We start from the raw sequence: 25552 nt of genomic DNA, 5'->3' as shown, positions 1-25552 counted from the left end.
CCGTTCCCCTGGGGAGCCTCTTCCAGTGCCTGACAGCTCTTTCAGTGAAGAAATTTTTCCTAATGACCAATCTAAACCTCCCCTGGTGCATCTTGAGGCCATTTCCTCTCATCCTAAAGCACATGAACACCTAAAGGTCCAATAACCAGGCTAGTGGTTCATCAAAAGCCCCCACATTAGGCATTTTGAAACTGCAATGAAAAAACCTGTTGGAATGTGTTTCCCCATGTCAGTGAGTTAGAGCATGTGGATTTTTATGGCCTAGATTAGAGTGAAAGGATTTTTAACTACAGAATAGGGTTTGCCGTTATTGTCTCCTGATGTGTGCGTTTTAAAAAGGACTGAGCTCCAAATGAACTTCTTGCTGAAACTAATTGTGGTTCTTAGAAATGGGATCCTGCTCCCAGAAGGAAGGGTGTCACAACCGGTATACACTAATGCCGACTGGAACCGTTTTAGATCCAAAAGGCGCTATTCATGGAGGTAAATTATGTAAGGTTTTTATTTATTCAGACTAGTTCCTCCGTATGCCCAGCTGGGCTGTGCAATGCAGACCTTTCTAGTTGTTATCCTTGCTGTGACCTTAATGTTCCTTCGCCATATGTTTCTGCTTTTATGGGTCATGTTTTATGCCGGTTCACAGTCAGCACCAATTTACTGCAGAAGTAGTAAAATACCAGCAAATAAAAATCAGTATGAAAATGTGTGAAAACTTCTCACTGCCCATGGATGGCACCTGGGTTGTTCTGCTCGTAGCCGGGGTGCATTTCCACATGTGCCAAGGAAAAAGGGAAATACTCCTTGTAAGCTTTCAGTTAAAATACTGAGACCTGTTGTGCAAGGCTTATATTCATTATTTTATTATGAATTATTTCAAACAATGGAGAATTTCTGAATGCTTCTATGGAAATGCTTACCCCTTACACAGATTATGAACGAGACACGACTTGATAGTAACGCAGATGTCCCAGGGACATGAGTATCATGAAATGTAGGCATTATCTAGCAACACAGATCATTAGCTGTTGAACAGTTTTATAGCTTTTGACGAGAATTCTGCTTATACATCAGAAAGAAATGGAAAGGGGCTGGTGGATCTGGCACGTTAGCAGGTCCTGGGGAGGCTGCAGAGGAGATGGTGCAGAATATGCTCAGGGGCCAGGAGTGAGAGGAGCCGAGGAGGAGACCAGAGTCACAAAGCCACGGCTGAACCAAGGACAGGAGGAACGGGTCGCTTGGTGCTGGGGGTCCCCTGGGACAAGGCAGGAAAGCGGTTGCTCTCTGAGGGCACCGACAGCGTGGGTTTCATCTCTTTATAGCACTCAATTACCGTGCACGGGTGCACAAACACAGCCTGGAGGTGGGAATGGCAGAACCAGCGCTGTTCGGGCTGCCTAAAATATTGCATTGTAAATTATGTCTTCAGCTGGCTATAAATTTGCCAAAAGTTTAGTAGTTTAGATTAGAGATATGACACTTAATAAAACAAATGGTTTTACACCGCTTATGTCTTTTGTTGTCCTGTGAAAAAAAATCCACCTGCATCGGGCTGAGTTACAAGCCTTTGAAAAGGCAATTCACACATGCTCTGTAGAAACGTATTTAATTTTAGCATTTAATGACCTCAAAGATTGCCTCATGCTTTAGCTTGGCCTCCCAGCATAAATAAACTTGTTCAGCTCGGGTTGATGGTTCAACGCCCACGATGTGCATCTCCTGCCTAGGCCGTGGGATGCAGAGGGCTTTTGTAATTAAAACTTCTGCTTGTGATCACAACAACTTGCCCTGCACTAGGTCAGGCTGTAGCAAGACATGGAACCGGGATTTGAAAGACTGACACCCCATGCTTTCAGGGCTGCATCCTCCTCCTTGGGGCAGGAGAACCGGAGAGATGAGGATTTAGCAGTGAATCCAGTTGGGATACTGGGCCCTTGGGTCACTGAGGTGGGAGCCACCAGGCAGATGAGGTCGGCACAAAGGACTGGAAACAGCTGGGCTAGGAGATGGGGATGGTTAGGGGGGAGGGCTGATGGAGACCAGGAGCAATCCCTTGGTTAAGCCTGTTGGGTGCAGCCCTGGAGAAGGAGATCCTGCTCTCCCTCTCTCCCCGAGCCCCTGTGTTGGCAAGGTCTTGTTGTTTAAACTGAACTTTGCACAGATGGTGAAATTGCACGTTGCTTATTTTCAGCCTGCCAAGCTATAGACGTCGGGGTTTAATTTCCAGAAATACTGAGCGCTCACCTGCAACAGAAGTCAATGGGACATGTGCCGTGAACACAGAGCTGTCGTGTAATGCTGAGTGCTCTGCAAAACCAGCCCCTCGGCACTGGGAAATGGGCACCCCACATTAGAGGAATACTTGGACCCTAAGCTCAGTGCGCTTCAGGTCTCCACATGCAAAATGGAAATAAAACCCCCTCACAGTCGTGCTATGGCAGTAAATGAATTAGCATTTAAGAGGCACACAAGTACCGTGGTGATGAACTCCACAGAAAATCTCAGGAGGGAATTAACAAAGGCTACCTTGAGCAGGCTTGGAATAATATACAGCAAATGTATCACAGAGCCCCACGCCGAACTGCTAGAAGAAAGCGAAATAAAAAGCCATTTGCTAGCTCGGCACTGACTGCCCTGAGGACTGAGGGAGGAAAGAGCAGTGCCTGCTCCTGGGGCTGGGGCACAAGGCAGGGGTCACGATGGCCCCACGCACCCGGACGAGTGACCGCTGCTCCCACAACCAACATTTGGGGTTTTCCTGTTGTGGCAGTGCTTGACTTTCCAGCCTACATAGTACATCTGTAGGGTGGCTTTCATGCCTCAGTGCTGTTCTTGTTAAGGACTGGAAACTTCTGATGTAGGACGGGGGAGTAGGAAGACCGATAGCCTTTGCTCTCGGGGCTGCATCTTCCCTGTTACAGCCACACAGAAGTGAAAATACTGTGATTCGGTGGCAAATCTGGTTGAGAAACTGGGAACTGGAGTCACTGGAAAGGGAGCGAAAAAGGCAGACTGAAAGATGAGGCGGGTGTAAAGGACTGGAGTGGCTGAGCAAAGGGACTGGAAGCTGTTGGGCTAGAAAGAGCGCTTGGTGGGCAGGGAAGTGGGGGTGAGCAGGAAAGGCACGAATGGTGACGACAAGGGGAGGGGTGTGCGTGTAATATTCATGAAGTGGGAGAAGAAAATACTCTTCACTACTTGGCCTGAATTGCTTTTGTTTGGATATAATGTAAATAAGTTTCTTCATTACCTGCCCTGAATATCTTTTGTTTGGATATCATGTTCTGCACACTTTTTAGCAGCTCTTGCAGCATCTGCTATAAATAGGTGTTGACTGCCGCTGCAGTGTTGGCTTTATTCGGCGCCATGACTAGGCTTACCTTTGGATGGATGACATATTGCACCCCAGGGTGCACCCCAGAGTCTTCCAGGAATTCCCGTCTGAAGCAGGAGTGCTCCTATTCCTTCTACGTGAAAAAAAGCAGGTGGAGGAGTCAGCCTACAGCAGAGAAAGGAAATGGGGAGGACGAGCTCCCACCCATGGCTTTCCGCTGCCCTGGACTTGGGATGTGACCGAGGCAAGATCACGGAAGCTCACAGCACTTAGAGGCAGGAGATATCAGGCACAGCCACACTGATGAAAACAGAACAAGGTGTGCACCCTAGTTCCAAGGTTGGTGGCATGAACCAACTCTTCTCCGCATTGCCCAGGGACAGCCTCTGCCAGAGCAGCCTGGCTGCGTTTGCCCTGTGCCGCGCCTGGCTCTTGCTCTCCTCTGGGCCTCAGTGACCTTAAGGCACAAGACTGTACGTGCTAGGCCAAATAGCTGAGCATTTCTCCACGTTTTCATGGTTCAGTGTCTGCAGTAAGCTGAGAGCTGTGCCACAGCCCATCAGAGAACTGTTTTTACAGCAAGTGCCAAAGGGTAGGCACTGCATCCCCTGGGCTGTGGTGTGGGCTGAGGGATGGGCCAGGACAGGGTCCAGAGCCGGCCGGTCCATGGTTGGGGCCGAATGCGGCACCATGTCATCCCTCCTGCTCCTTGGTGCAGACCCTGCAGTGAGCTGTGCCTAGGGTTTGCGGTGGGGAGAAGCAGCTGGGGCCAGCTCTTGGGAAAGGAGGAGCATGGAGAGAGCTGGCAGGCACAGGGGGGGACGAGGGGGTCTCGTGCTGGGGTTCACTCTGCGGCAGTCACCCCTTAGCCGTGTAGGTGCACTCAGAGAGACTTCTTCACACACGTAGTTAAGCATAGATGTGGGCCATGGTCACCTCTGGCATTGATACGCCAAGGGCACTACTCCGAGACCTCTCCCTAGGATGTGCTAACCATCAGGCAGAAAGACGATCACTGCTGCCACAGGGGCCACAAAGCCAGCTCCCGTTTGGGAAGCGCAGCAGCTTGTCACCGTTGTCCTGCGGGCTAAGCCCTGGGCTGGCAGTAAGGTCAAGCCAGAGTTTTCATGGGGCTTTGTCCCCGACTCACCACATCGGTGGATCACTTAACCAGTCCCTGGACATAGATGCTCCTTCATCTCTTTGAAATGCGGCGGTTGGTGTACCAAATCTTGTTGGTGTACCAAATCTGCCCCTCCAGGCAGGTCTCTGCGGCACAACGCCACGCTCGCTGTCTTAATGCAGAGCTGTGAGCCAGTTCCAGGGCAGAAGCTGCAGAGTTGCATTAGTCAGAGATTTCAGCAGGGTTTATTAGCCTGGGCAGAGAGCCACGCTTCACGGCTTCTGTGCCGGAGCTGTGCATCGCTGAGCAGAGCTCGCCTGCGTCTGCCTGCACCACCTGCGGGAGCATACACGGCTTTCAAGACGCTTTGCCTGTGAATTTCATTTTCAAGTGCTTTCAATAAGACTACCTTTTGCCACAATTACTTCATCCCTGCACATCTGCGTTATTTCTGTAATACCAGGGGAAAATCCATGGTTTTCCCACCTGATGAGGGTATTTTCTTGAGGTATGTTGCAGAGCTCACCCCGGGCTGCTGCACCCTCCTCTGCAGGCTGATGGGGAGGGAGGACAGCAGAGAAAGAAATGCCCCTCAGACCTCGTCAATACAGAAATTCACGGGTGTGATTTAAAAAAAATAAAATGCTTATTACGTTCTGTAAAGGGAATGAATAACCGGGAGATGTACAGCCCTGAGGTGCTGGTGAAAAGGGAAGGGAATTCGAGGGAAATGAGCAGATGGGAGGTGCGAGGTAGATGAACGGAGTCACACGATGTGATCTGATTCACTGGGTGCAGCGTGTCACTGAGAACTTGAAGCCTCCTGCACTTGGGGAAAAAATCATGCCGCACTCCTCCTTCCTCCACAAACCCCCCCAAAGGAAGCCCAGCACAAACGTCCCAAGTCCTCGCTCCCGTCGGCTGCAGCGCATCAGCATTGTGACAAAAAGCATAAAATGAGGGATCAGAGAACTGGAAGATGTCTTTTAAAGCAGGCATGCCTTGATACGCTGGCAGTTACCATTAGCTCAGTGCCGGACTTTGGTATTTTATTTTTTATGGGAAACAAAACTGATACCCAACAGACATCAGCTCCCGTGAGCCAATTCACTCCAGCTGTACTCTAACAAGAGCCTTCCAAAATCCGTGCAGCCAGAAGGCCTGCATCCAGGCTCCTTACACGGTTTTTGACTGAATTTGACAGAGCTGCATTAAAATGACCACACACATAAAGCCATCTGCTCTCTTAGATATTGATGTACATACCTATGCAGTGCTGTCATTTGAAATATACGGCTGGCCTGCTGGAGAAACAGCTGGGTAGTGTTGATTTTCCAGACTTCCAAATATTCTTGCTGAACGGTAAAACAACCATGGGGGGTTTGATTGATGCTTTAAATGGAGCACACTCAAATGGTACCTAGGCTTCAGAAGTGAGACTGAGAAGGCATTTCTCTTCCCATTTTCATTTTGCTGCCCTAAGCAAGGTTACCTAGCCTTGGAAACTAGGCTAGGAAAGTCTATGGGCATTGACTCGTCTCAATTACTTCAGACTTAGCCCACACTGACCACGTATTTTTACAGGAGCTAAGTCTCCTGCATGTATCACGTTAAAGAAAGACAGGCACAGGGCCTGCCAGCTCAGGGCCTTACCCAGTGACCCTATCCATGTGATACAAAGAATTGCCTACTTGTGTTAAAATTTAACTCAACCAGATCCTCCACACCCAAGCATCTTCCAAACTGGTTACTGAGAATTTTTAGCTGAGAAAGGAGGAAAACCAGAAGGCTCTGAATTCTAATATACTCGTTTAGAATTGCAAAGTTGCAGCACACGCACAACGTGTGCCACATTTCAGGTGAGTATTGAAGGTAATATAGTGTGAGGCCGTCGTGGCTATGACGTGTAGGAAACTGCCTCGTAAATCATGGAACCCGTTCCCCCTGATGCTAACAGATGAGAACTCACCAGAACAGGGCCCTGAATGTAGGTAGCCCATGAATCATATGATATGACCATATGTTTAGAACAGGTTAGACAAATTGCACCCTGAGAATGTCTGCTTCTCTCTGCCATTCATAGCACAGAGTGACGGAAGATGTCTGATGGCGAGACGAATCACATCGCAAGTGACTAAAATGTAGCGGTACGAGGAGAAGGCTGATGTAATTACTATTGCCTGCTTAGATGATATCTGGCCCAGGTCAAAATGTCTTGGACATGACTTGAACATTTCAAACTAGTTGCATTAATCCTGCAGAAACAACAGGACATGTATGGCTCTGCTGGCCTAAAACTATAGGCATCTTGTATGATTTTAGGCACTGTGATGTCCTCTTGGCCTCCATCTGTTACTCCAGAAGGATGTGAGTTCTCTATAAGTCTTCTATAAACCCTGAGTCATAACAGTCCGTTATCAGTTGTCCTGGATACCCTAAGGTGCCTCGAATGGCAGTAGGTATCTACGTTTCGCAGCTGAATGTCATCCACACTGCCAAAGTTGGCACCCCAAAGGCTTAATGAGCTTGGAAAGAAAATCACTGCCCCATCAGGATAGAGAAACATGAATAGGGATGGGTCAGAGAAGCTGGTATTTCTGTGGGCACAGAATCACAAAAAGGTTGAGGAAAGGACCTCTGGAGATCTTCTACCCAAGCCCCTGCCCAGAGCAGGATCAGCTACAGCAGGTTGCCCAGGACTGTGTCCAGCTGCATTTTTAATATATCTGAGCACAAAGACTCCACAACTTCTCTGGGCAACTCGTTCCAGTGTTTGTCCACTCCCTCACTGAACACAGTATGCTAAAATGGAAGCTCCTGGATTTCAGTTTGTTCTCGTCGCCTCTTCTCCTGTTGCTGGGTATCACCGAGAAGTGTCTGGCTTCATGTTCTCTGCTCCATCCCATCAGGTATTTGTACACATTGATATGGAAAGGCAGCAGAATAAAAATGCTTTTGTCTGGTGCCGTGAACTTCTGCTTGCCATAGGGTACCGACAGAACAGCATCCACTGCATCGACAGGGCCGAAGCTTAAACCAAGCTTGCCAAACAAGGAAAGTTCTGTACTGCTCATTTACCATTTTACATCACAATGGCTTCAACTGTTGTGCAAGAGGGTGTTTTGGTGTTTTTAATGCAAAGACGGTTGTAAATTTCAAGGACTGGTCAGGACAAAGGTACTTTGGTGCCTGACTGCAATTTATTTTTCAATAGGTGGAGTTAGATACCCAAACACCTTTCAAGAACCATGAAATGTGGCTGTAAAGTCCTCTGAGGAAAATGTTAATACAGTTAAAACAAGGAGCAGTACTTTTAAAACAGAAACTAGACCTTGTCCTAGGATCAATACTAGAGTGAGCATTCAAAACCCCCTAAATATTGTGTAAATTTGCACATACCTAGAATGCAACTGCTTTCGTTGAACTGAATATGTGTGTTACCTACACAAATGCAAGATAAAACCAACATATAGAGTGCATTCTTTCAGATAGTGTTTGTCCTCTATTAATTTCTACAGCTACAAAATATAGTTACTGGTCATTTGAAAATGCTTTCTGCAACCAGTGGCCTGTTGCAAGTCATCCTTTCTCTGTCATTAAATAAAGTATAGCTATAGAATACATATTCCAGGATGTTCTAGGTCAGCGAAACATACTTGTCATGCTGAGTTATTAAATTAGATTATGAGCTGCATTGATACATATTCCTTTTCTGAGCATAAACAAAGAATATGAAAAAAGTATTTTAAAATCTTGTTGAGAATTGAGTTGTTTTCTTTTTTTCCTACATAAAATGGAAGTTAAAAACAAAACTGGAAACATTTTTCAGCAAATGAAAAACTGATATATTTGGAAAAAATGGAAAACCAAACACAACAGCAAGTCCTTTACTGTGGCGTCTTAGAAAATGGCGACGACTGTTGAAATCGCTCCTGTGCCCTTCAGATAGATGGCCGAATTTCTTCCTTTAGGACAGAGGGCTAAGCAGCTTCGAAGCAGAAAAGGAAAAGAGATGGCTGCTGCAGAGCTTGGCAGAGAGTAAAATCTCGGTTGGATCCCTCTTGACGTTATTCAGAAGGGCTGGGAGTAGCACTTGAATCATTTGGAGTCTTGGCTTTGGAGGGCAGGTGGGCTGCAATGCATTTTCGCGATGCTCCGGCGATTTTGGCTCTGCGTGAGAAGGAGCAGCGCAGGACCTGTGTGCAAGGTTTGGGACCACATTGCTCCCAACCTGGCGTGCGTCTGAGTACCAGTATGGGGGAGAAACTGGTATCTTGCTGTTACAGGTGCAGGAATTTTCTTTTGTGTAATGAGATAAGAGCAAAGAAAATCAGCAGTGATCACGAGAGGCATAAAAGGCAAAATTGTGAGATTTTTCACATTTGACTCAGAGCAGAATCTTTCTGCTTTGTGCTGGCAAACGCTGCGATGGATCTGCAACTTTTTATATTCATTGTAGGGCAGTGTCACGATATATTGGTGACAAGTATTAATCAGGTACTATTTAATAATAATTTAATCTGGTAGTCCAGAAGAGAGAGTAAAAACCTGTTGATGTTGTGATTTGAATCCGTTCTGTATCCATTTCAAAGCCACGTGATTTGTTTTTGCTGTCACATACTAGAAATATGTAAATTGCCATTTTGCATAATCTCCTGAATCAGTTCCTTTTCTATATTAAAATGCAGCCATAAACATTATGCGTGTCACATTACTGTAAAAAATACACAGTGAAAATGTTCAGGCAAACATATTTTCTTCGAAAATTTTGGCATAAAATCTTCCCATTGAGCATCCAGTTTTTGTTATCTCTCTTTGGAGACTTTTTTTTTTAATGAAAATTTTTTTATTATGTTTTAATGAAAGCTCCAGGCATAAGAATGAGAAAAATAATCAAACAAGTTTTTCACAGTCATGGTATTCAGTCCTGATCAAATGCTGCAGTACCAAAGGATGCAATTTATTAATGATTATTATCAAAAGAGAAGTGATATCTAATCTCATGAAATAGCTAAGGCTTAAACTGAGGTGACCGTAATGAACAACTGGGAACTACAAACACATCCCATAGGGAATGAGAGCTACCACTAATTCTAAAAGCTATCTGTGAGACAACTGGCAAACGATACTATGCACCACGCCAATGCCTGGGCTGGATAATTCTACCCCTACCTTTGAAAAAGTTCCCTTTTAAAAAGTCCCTGGTTCACACACTGATTTTACCCTAAAGCTCATTGCCCACTCCCAACTGGGAGACAACTCCTAGCCCAAAACAGATAAAATGGAGGATACCCAATCTCCGTGACAATAAACTCATCAGTTCCTCCTTCCACAGCTCAGTGAGCAAACACCAGAGCACGCAGACCTCAGAAAATGAAATTGTCTTGAATGTTCCCACTAGTTTAGGCCCATTCAGCTTTTATCACTGCAAGAAATCATGATGCTCCACTTTCTCTAGTGTTTACTCATTTTTTGTATGTTGGGTTTCTTTTTTGTCCATTAGCAGCAAAGGATAAACTATGCTCCCCCTTTCAAAGACTAGCCCTGAATAAAGTTCTCCTTCGAGTGCGTAGACAAGGAGATAAAGATAAATTGCAGGGCTGGGCACTCCAGAAGCTCCCTCGTTGTTATATTAATTCTGGCTTCTTCATTGATCTCGGGTAACTCATGGAAGTTCTGCCCCTTTAACCCCTACATCAGTAAAATGTGATTTATCTACTTGTCTTTCTTGAGATTTGTAACCAGCATGAGCCGAGACTCCTCCAAGCACTTGTACAAGTGACTTTTTGCTTTCCAATAAGCAGTCGCACAAGCGGTTTTGCCTAGGAAGGCATTAAGCACCGACAGATCTCACAGTATCTCAGGATCAGGCCGTCAAGTTGCTGAGTGCGTTCAGCGTTACGGAGAGTAGCTAAGCACTAAACATTTTGAAAGCATTTGAGATCTGCAATGAGTCACGTCCCTGCTCATATTTAAAGGAATGCTTCTCATATTCTTTATGCGTTCCACAGAAAAGAATTCAAAAGCCATAAAGATGAAAGTAGAGAAAAGCAAAAAGCATAAAATGAAGCAAAGGGACTCCAGGAAGGTGAGTGCTTCTGCAGCAGCCTCGGCTAGCATGTGTGTCTTCTTGCTTTCAGGTCCCAGTCTGTGGTGGAAGCTGGCACGCTGAAACACGAAGACCAAGGGGAAAGCGAGAACACCCAACCGCTGCTGGCTCTGGACTGAGGTCCCCCGTGCCCAGCGCACGGAGATACACCGACAGACTTCCACCCCACCAGGAACCCACAGAGCACACCACACACCCACACACACGTACGTTTTGCTTCAGAACAAGTCCTTCATGTTTCTTGACCAAGTAACAACTGCCACCAGCCATCTGTCCGTGCGGCCGACGCCAAACAAAAACTGAAAAATTTCTATTGACACAGGAGTCTGTCCATATGCAAAGAATTAATTTCTTTTTTTTTTTTTTGACCTATGACATTAAAATATTGGAAATGATGGGACTGCATTCTCTGTTTAAAGAAACCAGGGCGTGCCAATAGTTTTCCTGAAGACTCCAGCAGGGATGCTCAGTTTTACAGAAGCGCAGGTTAAGTGTGTTTTAAAGAAAAGCATCTCAAATTTAAACTCTGCACTGTAATCGGCAGTTTAACCTGGCTCAGAGGACAGAAACAGCAGCATCTACAGAGTGCTCAAGTTTTACAGAAGGATTTTGCATTAAAAAATAATAATAATAAAAAAAATCAGTGCCAGCAAAATGCCATTCAACATGACACTTTGATTGCCTCATCCATGCTGCTTATAGGGGGTCACATTTCAGTATCTAGCAAAAATTATTCTTAACTTTTGAAGCCCTTATAAAACTGTCAGCTAAGCGGAATGAGCTGTGTGGGCAGCAGACGCACATGATTTGAAATGCAATTATTTAATTTTAACGATGTGTTTTTCCACAGGCAGCTCGGGAGCCTATTAGAAATGTGCGTGAGTGTGCGCGTGTGAAGGGGGGGTACTGGGGAGACCCACCGGACACATTCACTGGTGATTGATGGTTCAATCCAGATTGTTTCATTTAGGTCACAACAGCAAATGAAAGCTCTGCGGAGCCATTTACCCCTTTCCCTCCTGCAGTCAGTGAAAGGTGTAGCCAGAAGGGTATGCTGATTGCGGACGGGGGCCATGGTTAAAATGAAAAAGGAAAACTTAGAATTAATTATTCAGAACAAACTTCTGCTAGAAGGAAATGTGGAAGAATAGAAGAACTGAAATGCCAAAGATCAGTTTGTTATTTCTCCATTTGCTCTAGCTGCAAAGACAGTCCCATCCCTTCATTGAAATGGAAACCAGATTAAAGAAATAAAAGAAAAATACTTATCAAATTGCATGTGCAGTGACTTTATTTCCCCGAACGGTTACAACCACTGTACACACCTTTAGTCTTCAATCAAATTGCCATACATTGACAATTTACTAGAACAAGCAGTTGGCAACAACATGTCAAAGGTAGCAGTGTAAACCATATACATAAAATGAGATGATAACGGGCACAAGAGGTTTTAATGTGCCTCCGACATCTGCTGAATTCAGAAGTGATACGCTGAAGTGATGATATAGTTCATTTGGACATGGTCAGCGCTAACAGATGGACTAACAAAATACTGCCGTTATCTACAACAACATTTTATGCCTGCGCAGGGCAGAAAGGACATCCCGCCAGATCCCATCAATACGCCTGGGATTTACCCGCCAGGATTTGTACAGAGTAGCCTCACTCAGACTAACCTCCTGCTGCAGCAGCATGTCGCTGGTACAAAGCCTGGCCTCCACGATCGAGAGCGAGTCTTTAAGGCGGTGGATGGTCCCAGCAAGGCAACACAGGGGTCAGAAAAAGCAGCAGAATCTTGCAGGGACATCAAACGAGTAAGATGACCGAGCCCATTTACCTTTGGGAATTCTTCCATTCCCCCTCCCCTGGCAATACCGTCTATTACAGAAAACCAGGAGGTCAGCTCCTGGGAAGAAGACACGGTTCCCTTCCCTTCCCTGGGAAGTTCACAAAGACTCACAGGCATTTGGATTTGTCACACAGAACTTGCTTAAAGCAGAAAGTAAAAAAACCAACCAAACAAAAAGAGACAGACATTGGCTATTATACTGCAGCATTAATGAAGAAATACTTTGGTTTATGATTTTTCTCTATTACTACACTTACCGCCGCTGCCACTGAATCGTTGTGACGACCTGTTACAATCACTGTTCGTTCAAAGTGGGACTTGTTCTGCCCAAGAGCTGCAAATATCACCGAAATCTAGTCCTTGAGGATTAAGCCTCGCAGAGGATTAGAATTATTTATTTTCTTTAGCTGTGACATGAATAAATGCAGTTACATACAAGGCATCATATGTACGATGCCTGTATTTAACTGTGGGATCTTATACCGACTCTGTGCTTGCAAGCAAGGTAACTACACGCAATGAGGAATCCACCTCCTAACATCGTGACGAGTACATACTGCTTTACTAACAGGAGACTATATTGCCCTTCTCTGTCATTTCCCTCTAAATAAATCTAAAGAAAAAAATATTGAAATTGCAATGGTTCTCCATTTAAAAAAACATGTCTATTCACTTCTTCCATTGGCATTCACAATGTCGAAAAGTTTTTTCAAGATGAAATACCAGTTGGCAAATAGGAATACCTAAAATAATATACCAGACATTCACTGTATCATTTCTGTAATTTGCTATACATATCTCTCTATATATCTCCTCCCCATGTATATAGCTAATCCAGTAACGGTACCGGACAAAAAGATACGCTCTCAGCTCCTTGACAGGTAGGCGTAGAGTAGATTCACTTCAGCATTGCAGGAGCTATTCATAATACCCCTTGCCATATTCAAGGCACTTAAGATTTTAAATGGCCAATATATCACTACACAATTTAATAAACAGTGCTGCTCCGGCACACACACATCGTGGGTAGATTACTTTTATCTATTTGCCAATTTTATCTATTTGCCAATCGCAATTGGAAAAGATAAAGCATGAGCCTTCAAAGGAATAATGAAACAACCCGAAGGACGGCATGGATTTTCATAAAATAAAGCTCCAAAGATTTTACCACTCCTTTAGTATTTACTCTGAGCTACAGAAACTAAAATGCAACATTAATAAAAATATTCCTAAACCACAAATTTTGATTTAAACAGTTCTTGATTCCTTCTTTACAAACTATGTCTTTATTTTAGAGAATTACAAAATAGTTTATAATTTGTACTGCTTGTTGACTTTACAAAGATACAAAATACAGCCTCTGATTAAACAACTACCAGGATATTTAAAAAAAAGTTTTACTATTTTACCCCCCCTCCCCTCCAATAACAAGTACCTTATTTCCAGTTTTGCACATGATTCTCCTAAAGCTCTCCAAAAGTATTTTTGTACTTTCTTAAGCATGAAATATAATTTTTTTCAGCTTTCATGATGATTAACTGAGAACCGTTACTTTCCTGTATATTGTGTGTAGTCTCAGTGTTACTTTTGATACGGACAACACAGTAAAGCCTAATTATCATAGCTGTCTAAAACCGACCCTGGATCAAAGAGGGTTTATCAGTTTGACAGTCAAGAAGGAAATTAAAGTGCACACCTCCAGAAAGTGGTTACACTAGTTTATGGTGCAATCACTGTGCGTTACATGGCATTACAAGATTTAATTACCTGGTAAAATACAAAAAATCTGAAAAGCATTCAGTTTATAGGAACACAAAGCTTTTATCAGTATTTTGCTTTAGCAAACATGGCATTCTGGTCACGACACTTCAGTTCTGTGCTGTAGGCTCTGCAGCACAAAACCACTGAGCATTAAACAAATAAGACGACTATGTAGTGTCTTTTGGACAACAAAGCCAAAGCTGTGGAGACTTCAGTAACCTTGGTGTCTCCTTGCTTAGTGTTTGTCTCTCATAACCCTGTGTAATTATGCCACCGCTCTTGGTGAGCCCTGAGCATCCTATCACACCCATCCACACCCAGCTGGTTTTGGGGGCGAGTAGGTAACAGCCAGCCACAAACATCAACAGTGCAACCTCCGGGCTCTTTCCTGTTAGTGTTCTTAGATGTTATCAGTGGAGGGTCCTGCACCCTCCGTCTCCAACTAAAGAGTACAGCCCCAAAGGACTGGTCAACTGCTTAAACATCCAACCAGTTTTCTTTCTTTTTACCATATAGTAAATTCCGTATGGCAAATACAGAGCGCACCGTGAACAGTACTGGGCTAAGACTACTTCGGCATGATGTCATACATTTCAAGACAAGGAAATCACCTTCAGGTCAATTAAAGGATCATTCTAACGCTCTGAAGGATGCTGGCAGCAGAAGTTAATACAAGTTAATAACCTGAAGCTCTTTGCTCTGCATTCTGGCAGGAAACCAAGTTAGACCTTGTCTTTCTGCCCAAAGCACAAGAAAGTCTTCATATATATATATTTTTTTTTTCTGCTGAATGACCACCCAAGGGCAGCCTACAAGGAGCCCCTGGAAGGAGGTGCCCCAAACCCTTGCTGGGTAGAAAACAGATATCGTAACGCAAGCTATTGTAACAATAGGAGAAACAGCACTTCACCACATAATCCTAAGAACTGTCAAGCACTTTAAGATCTGAGCCTACAGATGTCACATTTGCTTAACATCTTCCAAAATCACATTATCAAACTGAAGGTTGCCTGCTAACTAAGAGAAATATTTTGTTTTAGAAGAACAAAACTTCACTAAGCAGCTGATTAGGCAATTTCTGTTCGCATTTCCAGGAAAGCAAGAGAAGGCCACACTTGGCAAAAATGAAATCTCTCCATATATAGTGTTTTACTTCTGCTGATAGCTAGAGATGCGCTTACAGAGCTATTATTTTTTTAAAAATAGTGGTTGATTAAAGATTTGTTCATAATTATGCTAGAAAAATACAGTTACTCAGGTAGAAAAAATACAAAACACACATAACCCATTCACATTATCTACAGTTGATAACATACGGACACATTCTATACCTAAAGCAGCTTACATTACAACTGCATACTGATTTTAAAAGTTGGTTGTGTGCATATGTTTGTAAATATCTTTCATGTTGCTTCCCAGATAAAAGCCTGGGAAGAATTTCCCAGATGTAGAATCACAAATCTTGTGCCTGAACATGGTCGGGCAGGTGACTGAATGGTTTTGTACCATAATATAGGCATGGCAAAAACATCTGCACATTCCTCTGTTTGAAAATCCAGACCTACTGCTCTTTGGCTGACAAGATTTGTATTTTCAAACCTGCAGCTGGAAAAACAAGACATATCAGTGCTGTATCAGTATGAAACAAAACATGGCTTTTTTTTTTCTTCTTTTTTTCCTTTTTTTAAATCAAGTCCTCTGTGATTGCAGAATGTCGTCCTTGTCTTTTCTAGCCCTTACAATACTTGTATTCTTTGTATGTCGGATAAATGAATCCTACTTGCATACTCCAAAGCTCCTCGGAACACCTTAAATAGCAGGAAGGGTGCGTCTCTGTTGTGTCGATAACTCAGGGTGCCACACATCCACAATGAATATCAGGCGATAATTTTCAGCATCCTGCCATACTTCATGTTCGAAAGAGTCGTCAAAAATGAGAACTTTCCCTTCTTCCCAGGTTCTGTAACACAAAAAAACCCCATGCTTTAGTGTAGTATTTGAAGTGCCGCGGAGCAGGCAAGCTACATATCAGCTCTGAAGATGCTCTTTGATATACAAGAATGATTTAAACAGTATATATCGCACAGTCAGGATGTCACTACCTAATATAAAAAGTTCGGAGTATCAGAGTTTTAAATGAAATAAACTACCGAAAGATCAGTCTAATGGACTTTCATATTACTGAGGGATTGTTTCCCCTCACTCTGCATAGTCATGTCCACACACACATCCAGACATTTATAATATCTGTTATTTGTACACTTTTAATGAGTTGAGTCCAATAAGCAGGGAGCAGGTATAATATTAGTGTAGCAATCAACTTTTCTCCTGTTCTAATCAGATACATACATAATGAGTGATGGAAACCGAGGCAACGACCAGTAACATGGTCATATGGTTTAAAAACAAATTACATTAAATCAATCTGCTTTCTCTAAAAATCAGAACACCAGAAATAGGCTCTGATCATGCTTAACATTTCAGGGATGTTAACAGACTTGTCCTAAAAATCCGTTCAAAGCACCGAGTCTAAATGTTTTTCTTCAGAGTAAGGTTGCAATGCGCCGCGTACGCTGGGTTCACCACAGTGTTAAAGGAGAACTGGAAGGATGAGACCACGTAACTTAAAGCCCCTCTGCTTGCCAAGTACTGCTTAGGCAGAGCCGATCACCGAACCGACGTAAATACCCTGGGTGAGTGTTCATTACAGCAAGGAAGAGCCAAGTTTTAACAGCGGTACTTTTCCAAGATCTGTACCTTTGTTAGGCACAAAAAGGGATACGCACAATTTATTCTAAGTAGTTTGGTTTGAGCACCTCCATTGTTTGAAAAATTAATAAGATGATGAGATTTAAAAGCAGTGGCAAGAGGCAATGTAAAAGGGAGGTATTAACTGTCAGAAGAATCAGTGTTTCTGCCAATTTTATGAAGTATAGAATCACGGAATAATATAGGTTGGAAGAAACCTTGGAAGGACATCTGGTCCAAGCCTCTGCTCAGAGTAAGACTCACTGCAAAGTTAGACCCAGTTTTGAGGTTAGATGAGATATCTCAGGTTCCTGACTAGTGGATTTATGAGTATCTGCAACCACGGACATTCTGCCATTTCTTCCTCTGTTTCACCAACCTCATTGTGAAAATTTCCTTCTATCTAGATGGAATTTCCTTCACTGTCACTTGTGTCCATCACCTCTCATTCTATAACTGCACACCTCCAGAAAGAGCCTGGCTCTGTCTTCTGCACAGTCACCCATTAGGAGCTGAAGACAGTAACCAGGCTCCCCTTCTAGCCTTCTCTTTTTCAGACTCAAACCAGCTCTCTAAGCTTCTCCTCATGTGTCGCATACTCCAGTCTGCTAATCATCTTTTTCATCCTCCACTGGAGACTAGTTTCTCAGTGACTTTTTTTTGTCCTGAGGAACCCCGAACTGGACACAGTACTCCAGGGACAGTGTCTTGAGTGCAGAAGATAGGGAAAATATTGCTCCCCTCAAACGGCTTCCTACAGACTTACTAACACAATCCAGAACTGGCTAGCCCTCATCAAGACAAGAGCACGTTACGACTCAAGTTCAACTTGTCGCCTAGGACCTGCAAGTCCTTTTCTGCAAAGCTGCTTTCTGTGCAGTCATCACCCAGCCCGTACTGTTGCAAGGTGTTGATCTGTTGTTATCAGTTGCAGGGCTTTGCATTTGCCTTTGCCGAACTTCATAAAGTTTCGGCTGGCACGCTTCTCCAGCTGGCTGAGATCTAAATTCCTAATTTTGAAAAGAGATTTTGACACCTGGTTAAATGCAGTCCTGATAATGCAAAAAATCAGCAACTGATCAGCGACCGCTAGTGATAATTGCAGCAGGACAAAAGCATGCACCTGATTACACCTCTTCAGGTGAGCCTGGATGAATAAGTCGGTTGAGTCAATCATGCTCAAAGAAGCATTACCTCCTAAAGCCACCCTACAACGACCACATAATCAAGTTTTTTAACAGGATCCCTTAAGAGGTGAAGCAGTCCAAGAGGATGGATGCCCTTAAAGGGAATTAAGAACTATGAACAGCAGCAATGGTAAAGAAACAAAGGTCTTGCCATCAAAGATGGAAATCCATTGCTTAGCTCATTCACCTGCGTTCATTCACAGAGAAAACTATTTTCTTTTTTCTAAAACAGGGTGAAAATGAGATTTAGACTCCCAAGTCATCTTGGTATTTTTAATTTTTAATTCAACAAAAGCAAAAATTAACCATTAAAATTTATGGGATTGTGCTGTAATGTTCTGAAGAGAAATGGAAATTGAAATTGGATCATTTCAACTGAAATGATCATCTAAACATATTTTAAGCAAGAGTAGATAAACCAGAAAGGATTACACAGTAAAAAATTCACACTGGCTTGCACACAGACATCAGCCTTGAAGGCCCAGATAATGAGCCTTTTGCAGGTTTCACCTATGATCATGTGGTTTTTTTCTGCTAGCACGTCACTTATCTGGTAATAAAAATGTTTTATGCCATATAGACCCTGAGTCTCTGCTACCACACCAAAGTTACATCAGTACTATTCAAGTCAGTGGGAGTCAACCACTTGCAGTGCTAGAACGTCCTAAAAACTCCAGCCGACTTTGGGGTTTTTTTTTTTTGGGGGGTGGGGGTGGGGGTGGGTTTTGCTGTTTTGGGGGGAGTTTGGGGGATTTGGTTTTGGTTTTGTTTGGGCAGTATTTTGTTTCGGCTTTTTTTGTTGCTGTTTGGGGCGGTTGTAGGGTTTTGGGGGTTGGGTTTTGTGTTTGGTTGGTTTGTTTGTTTGTTAATTAATCAAGCCTGAAAAATTCTGCCCTAAATAGACTGAAAGTGCAGCTCAGGTAAGGACAATAAAAACTCCAGGCACCCAGATGAAGTAGCTTCAGGTAAACCCCAGGATCTATCATTTGCATCATCATAGGATGGGCTGTTCTACACAACAAAGAAAAAGTCATAAAGTCAGCAGAACTATTAGCCCCAGTTGGAATAGATTACAAACCCCACCATTAGCATGCAGACAAATATTTTCTAGAAACCTTCACGGTGTGAGAAACACTTCCCAGTGGGACCATAGGGACAATATTACTCTGGTCTGGTGCTGAGCCACTCTGGGGCAGTTTCTATATCACCTGCACGGCTCTAGCGTCACTTTTACAGGTGAGATCTTGGGACTGGCTTCTGCATAAGGCTGTAATTTCAAAACATGATTACCTCGTCTGACAGACATGTTCGATTTTGATAACTAGATATTATTTACCGACCATTTTTGTGAATTGTACCCTACACTTTACAAGGCTGGGACTTCAAAATGGCCCAACGACCTAAAATTACTATAGCTGTACTGAGTAACAAGGAGGTGTACCAGCTCCGAGCAGCTGTAAGAAGACTCTCCTGCAGGTGAAGGAGTGAAACACAGTAGTAGACAGAGCTGAAAAATTCTCATTGTTTCTGTTCTCTCTCTCATACACACCCAGCAGTGGGACAGGAGGCCAGAAAAGGCCTGACCTACGCTAACCTTCACGTTTGAGCCAGCTCTCCTATTTGAAACCACCTCTCTGAATCACCAGGAGGGGTGGAATGGAAAATGTCCAGGGTAGGATTTCCTCCTGGCACCATTCCCTTCCACAGTAGTTCACCCACCTCCTCTTTCGTGGGGGAAAGGACGTAAAAAACCCCTTTCATTGCCAGCAGTAGACACACTTTCAATGCTTTCAGGGAAAATCCTGTCTTTGATTCTGAATGTATAGCCCTTGCCAAAAGCAACTAAAGGGAACACATTCCAGCACAGGCTGTAGTCAGCTCTTGAACGTTTTACATTTCAAATGAGCGAGTCCGATGCACAAAACTGAGCCAAACTCAGGAGCCGGGACACTGAAGTGCTCCGTCTGCAGTGTAGCAGCGTTTCTCCACTCTTGACTTTAAGGGAGTGCTGCTACCAAGGAGGTGGTGAAGTTCACTTTTCACAGGACTATCCCTTCTGTTCGAGTGAAGACCAAGAAGGGTGCCAGCGCTAATAACGGGTGGTGAGCTGCGGACACCTCCTCTCTTGGCAGCAGATCAAAGCCACACCACTTTGTTCACACAAACAGCCACCTAATGCCAATGCCATTCAGGTACCACCAATCCAAATTCACAGTAATGTCCTAAAGTGAAAAGGCTGCCTGTCTCTCTATTAGTCCTCTAAGCCCGTTAGCTACCTCTCCCTCCACCCAACTTATTTTGGATATCGGATTGGAATGCTGGAAGCAAATGCCCATCACTACCTAGAGGTAGGTAGTGTAGATTGTAACACTGACTGCGACAGATGATTAAATAAGCTATATGTTGGCAGGAGTCTACAGTGACAACATTTTGGGTTACTAACAGTTGGATACTTCTATCCTCAAAAATTGTAAACATTTCTTGCTGTAGTTGTTTTCAAATGTTACATAAAAAAAATCTTTCCCGCATATTGCTGTCATGCAGACAGGAGTTGCATTTCACTTCTCAATGTCAAATAAATCTCTACGTTACTACCACGAAAAGAATTCAAAATTAATGCTTGTTGCACTCAGATGCTGCAGACAAGACACAGAATCTTCCAAAAACATACATATAGATACCAAGCATCATTAGGATTTCACATAAGTCTCAGAAAATTAAGTCTGTACACAAAAAGCAATATAGCTAATACCGTATTTTTCTGTGTTTAATAATATCATGCAAAAACTTAACATATTTTCTCATATTTCCCAGGAGAGTATATGCCTTGATTGTAAATGTATAAGCTATCGCATTTTATTTTGCTTTTTGCACTGAGTAAATAGAAAGAAAACTGGTCTTCAAGCCATCGTAATTTTTCCCTAAAGGGTAAGAGTTCTTACTTAAAAACCACTTTAAAGAAATTTGCTACCTGTGTAACTCATTAGGCCAAACCCTTCATAGATGTCTGTCGTGAAATCTACCTCAACTGGAATATTTTTAATCGAATTACAACACATAATACCAGTCAGGAAGGAAGTTTCTGCCAGAAATACAAGAGTATTCTATCATGGTGGTGAAAATGGAGGTACAGCTTATTTGTAGCTTTTGCTGAATAAGCAATGAATTTTAAGTCCCCTCAAAATCAAAACAAATAGAGAAACTCTGCTGGCAACTGTATTAGACCGGCATTGTAAAAGCAAACACAGGAGGCTCCGTGGACAAAACCCACTGTTATTTCCATGCCATAGCAGAGAAGAGCAGCTTTGTCTCCAAAGATTCCTCTGGCATTGTTTGAGAACCGATATTTGCACCTTTGTACCACAAGTTAGGGTCCAAATTGCCTGTTTAGCAAAATACATTACACCTCCTGATCAGTAAAACACCCCATTTTTTTTTTTTAATAACATGCAGTCCCACCTCATTTTCAGCCTTGAGGAAGGTAGAAATAAAACCTCAAACCCCCCAACCATACCTGTTCTCTTGGGCACACCGAATTCTGCAGCCTTCCTTAGGTATCACCAAGCCCAAATGCATCCTCAGCCGACAATTGGTGGGCCCCGTGTGGGGCCAGACATGAGTCCCCGGGTGCATGACAGAATATTTGATCTGGAAGAAGAGAAAGGCAGGCCTTCAACACGTTCAGCTTCACAGCCATCCTGCTAGGAGTTCAGGACTTCATTACGGCTCATCCTTGATGACGGGCCAAAAGTGCAATGTCACCTTTTGTTACAGTCTCAGCGACAATTGCACTTTCTCACTTCTAAAGGAGTTCGATACTACAAAACCCATGTCTTGTGGGGTGTGTGTGCATCCAGGGGTACGTGTGTAAAAGTAAATATTTTTCATTTTGCTTAAAAAAAACCCACAGTATTCATATTTCAATCTGAAAATAATTATCTCCTACCTACAATTAGAAAAACACCTTCTTTCCTGTGGAAAGACATACAGACGCTCTCATCATTTAAAAGGATGGGCCACTGGAGACATAAGGCCTGAGTGACCAGCCCCTCTCTGATGACAACATGGCTGTGAAGGTCACCGTCAGCCTTGGCTGGATGAACCATGGTGGAGTTCAGGATCATGACAGGAAGGAGAAAGGCAAAAAGCAGGATTACTACCAAGAGCTTCAGGAGAGCAGACTTGGGCTTATTCAGGGATGCGCTGGGAAAAACCCCATGAGATAACAGTGCTGGAGAGAAGAGGGGTCTAGGGTAGCCAGTTGATTTTTAAATATCACCTTGTCCAAGCTCAAGAACGGTTCATCCCCATGTGCAGGAAGCATGGCAACCCAGACAAAACTGAAACACAAACAAGAAGCATACAAGAGGTAGAAGCAGGGTCAGGTTGCCCAGGAAGACTGTAGAGACACTCTCTGAGCATGCAGGGATGAGCTTAGGGAAGTCAAAGCTCTCCTGGTGTTGAATCTGGAGATGGACATGAAGGGCAACAAGAAAGGTTTCTACAAATACACCATCAGTGAGACGTCTAGGGAAAACATGGGCCTGCTGCTAAATGTGGCAGGAGATCTGATGACAAAGGACACGGAAAAGGCTGAGGCACTACATGCTGCCTTTGCCTCAATCTTTACTGGTATGACTGACCTTCAGGATTCCCAGGCACTTGAGACCGGTGGGAAAGACTGGAGCAAAGACAACAGACCTTCAGTGGGGAAGGGTCAGGTTAGGGAACATTTAAACAAACTGGTCCATGGGTCCTGACGGGATCCACCCATGAGCGCTGAGGGAGCTGGCCAAAGTTGTGAATCCACAGTCAATAATCTCTGAAAGGTCACGGCAATCAGCAGAAGTCCCTGAGGACCGGCAGAAAGCAAATGTTGTTCCAATCTTCAAGAAGGGTAAGGAGGAGGATCTGAGGAACTACAGGCTAGTCAGCCTCACCTCGATCCCTGGGCAAGTGATGGAGCAAGTAATTCTGGAAACCATTTCCAAACACATGAAGGAAAAGAAGGTGACTGGGAGCAGTCAGCATGGATTTACGAAGGGGAAATTGTACTTTACCAGCTTTCTATGGTGAGATGTCTAACTTGGTGGATGAGGGGAAATACGTAGATACTGTTTATCTCAACTTTAGTAAGACTTTCAAGACTGTCTGCCATAAACATCCTCATTGACCAACTGATGAACTAGAAACCAGGTAAGCTGACAGTGAGGTGGATTGAAAACTGGCAGTTCAGCCAGGCTTAAAGAGTTGTGATCAGAGGCACGAAGTCTGGCTGGAGGCCACTCATCAGAGGTGTACCCCAGGGCTCAGTACTGGGTCCAACACTGTTTAATAGCTTCACAAATGACTCGGACGATGGGACAGAGTGCATCTCCCTCAGCAAGTTTGCAGATGGTAGAAAATTGGAGAGGAACAGCTGATACACTATTTTTTTTTTTTTGCTACCATTCATAGGGACCTTGGCAGGCTGGAGAAAGGAACAAACGGGAATCTTGTGGTATTCATCCAAGTGTAAAGTTCTGCACTGGGGAGAAATAACCCCATGTACCAATACAGGCTGGGGGACAACTGTCTGGACAGCAACTTCCCAGAAAAAGACTGGGGTCCTCACAGACAACAATTTGAACAGCAGCCAGCAATGTGGCCTTGCAGCAAAGATGGCCAACAGTCTCCAGGGTCGCATTAGGGAGAGCTTTGGGAGCAGGTTGAGATCCTTCCCTTCTGCTCAGAGTGGGTGAGACTTCTCGAGTGCTGGGTCCAGTTCTGTGTTACCTACTCTGACAGAGACATGGCCACATCGGAGCAAGTCTACTGAAGGGCTATAAAGGTGATACAGGGATTGGAGCATCTGACATACATGGGGAGGCTGAAAGAGCTGGGACTGCTCAGCCAGGAGAACAGAAAGCCCAAGGGGGGACCTTATCAATGTATATAAATACCTGATGGCAGGAGTGAAGAAGACAGAGGTAGGCTCTTCTCAACAGTATCCAGTGAAAGGCAAAGAAGCAATGGACACAGAGTGAAATACAGGAAACTTCATTTAAACGTAAGAAAACACTTTTTTACTGTGCACTGGAACAGATTGCCCAGAGAGGCTGTAGGGTCTCTATCCTTAGAGGCATTCAAAACCTGACTGGACACAGTCCTGAGCAGCCTGCTCTAGTGCATCATGCTTTGAGCAAGGGGTTGGACTAGGTAATCTCCAGACGCCTCTTCTCACCTCAACCTTTCTGTGATTCTACAACAACCCAACGAACACGAAGTGTGAATAATGCATGACACTGGTGAGAAGCACCTTTCCAACTGAGAAATCCGTACATCTGGCTGGGATAGGGTAACTTTGATAAATCTTAGGGTTTAAGGTATTGCTTGCTCTCAACTGTAGCAAAATCAGCAGAAGAGAGTGTATGTCTAATGCCTTAGCCATTCCCACCATCTCAGGTTTCCGCTTACCAGCAGTTTCATACGACAGCAAGTGATAAGGTCCAGTGGCCATGGCAAACACAGATGCTCCAACCCACCACCTCAGCTACACCGAGATACGTTAAACTTGATTGCCCTGTCAGACCCTAATGCAATGCAAATAACTGGCTACGCAGGATAGTTATTAATATCCCAGAGAAACAAATTTTTTAATGTTAATATACCAGCACTGCGGAATGATTACTGCTGCGTATGTTATCTGTTCACACAGATCAGTCTAGATATATCTATGAATTACATGTATGCGCTGTATTCAAGCACTACATATAAATAGTCCTGAACTACCAGTGAGTTATACTATGGTTGTAATGTAAAACTCTGAAGAGTTAAGAAATGCCCAGAATTAAAACCACCGACGCTACTCTTAGTTTATTGCTCTTTTTAAGAAGAATGGTGCCATTTTTAATAATATGATCGCTTGCTATTACTCTACACAGTCCCTCAGCAGCACTGAGCAGGTAGTTAATTATTTTACATTTCTTATCTTTCTCAATTCATGAGATGCCCAAAGCATCCAAACGGTCTATCTACCACAGAATTCCTAATTTCCTGATTGTGTTTGTTTCCATTGCTTCCATGTGCTTCAGTACGTGAATAGACATTAGGTGATATTTTACATTTAATTTACCAGTAAGAATCTGAAGCACAGCTAGCATAATCAAAATTGTCCTATACATCCCCTAGTATTGGATGTAAAACGTAAAGAGTTCTAGAGCACCATTTTTTCAGATTATTTTACATTTTATATGTTCAAAACACATGACTACATAGCTGTAAATACATAATATTTCCGCAAACCATATGCTGGTGATAACATCTGGGGTGCCAAAAAAAGATGAACAAAACAGTAGTGCTCCAAAAAAACTTTGCTCCCTGGGATAGATCCATTTCCGCTGTGGATGCCACAGAAAGCAGTTTTCTTGCTATTAGTCACACTGAGCATGATGACCTCTCTCAT

At 43.7% G+C, this 25552-nt stretch overlaps 2 protein-coding genes across 2 annotated transcripts in view; one reads left to right on the top strand and one right to left on the bottom strand.

Annotated features, from left to right (window-relative positions):
* CLVS1 (clavesin 1) overlaps positions 1–11011 on the top strand; it is a 29418-nt gene extending 18407 nt beyond the window's left edge. The window contains exon 5 of the mRNA XM_009710180.1: positions 10595–11011. Coding sequence (XP_009708482.1) covers positions 10595–10682 — 88 coding nt within the window. The 3' untranslated portion in view covers positions 10683–11011. The remainder of the gene's footprint in view (positions 1–10594) is intronic.
* Positions 11012–15843: 4832 nt separating this feature from the next.
* The window catches only part of ASPH (aspartate beta-hydroxylase), a 99828-nt gene continuing 90119 nt past the window's right edge, over positions 15844–25552 (bottom strand). Inside the window, exons 26-27 of the mRNA XM_009710179.1 lie at positions 21623–21756; positions 15844–16133 (exon numbers count right to left, since the gene is read on the bottom strand). Coding sequence (XP_009708481.1) covers positions 15983–16133; positions 21623–21756 — 285 coding nt within the window. The 3' untranslated portion in view covers positions 15844–15982. The remainder of the gene's footprint in view (positions 16134–21622; positions 21757–25552) is intronic.

The sequence above is a fragment of the Cariama cristata genome, unplaced genomic scaffold, assembly GCF_000690535.1.
Source record: "Cariama cristata isolate BGI_N322 unplaced genomic scaffold, ASM69053v1 scaffold2371, whole genome shotgun sequence".
In the NCBI taxonomy this organism is placed as follows: domain Eukaryota; kingdom Metazoa; phylum Chordata; class Aves; order Cariamiformes; family Cariamidae; genus Cariama; species Cariama cristata.
The sequence above is the reverse complement of the archived record's forward strand: the minus strand, read 5'-3'. Positions and strand labels throughout refer to the sequence as shown.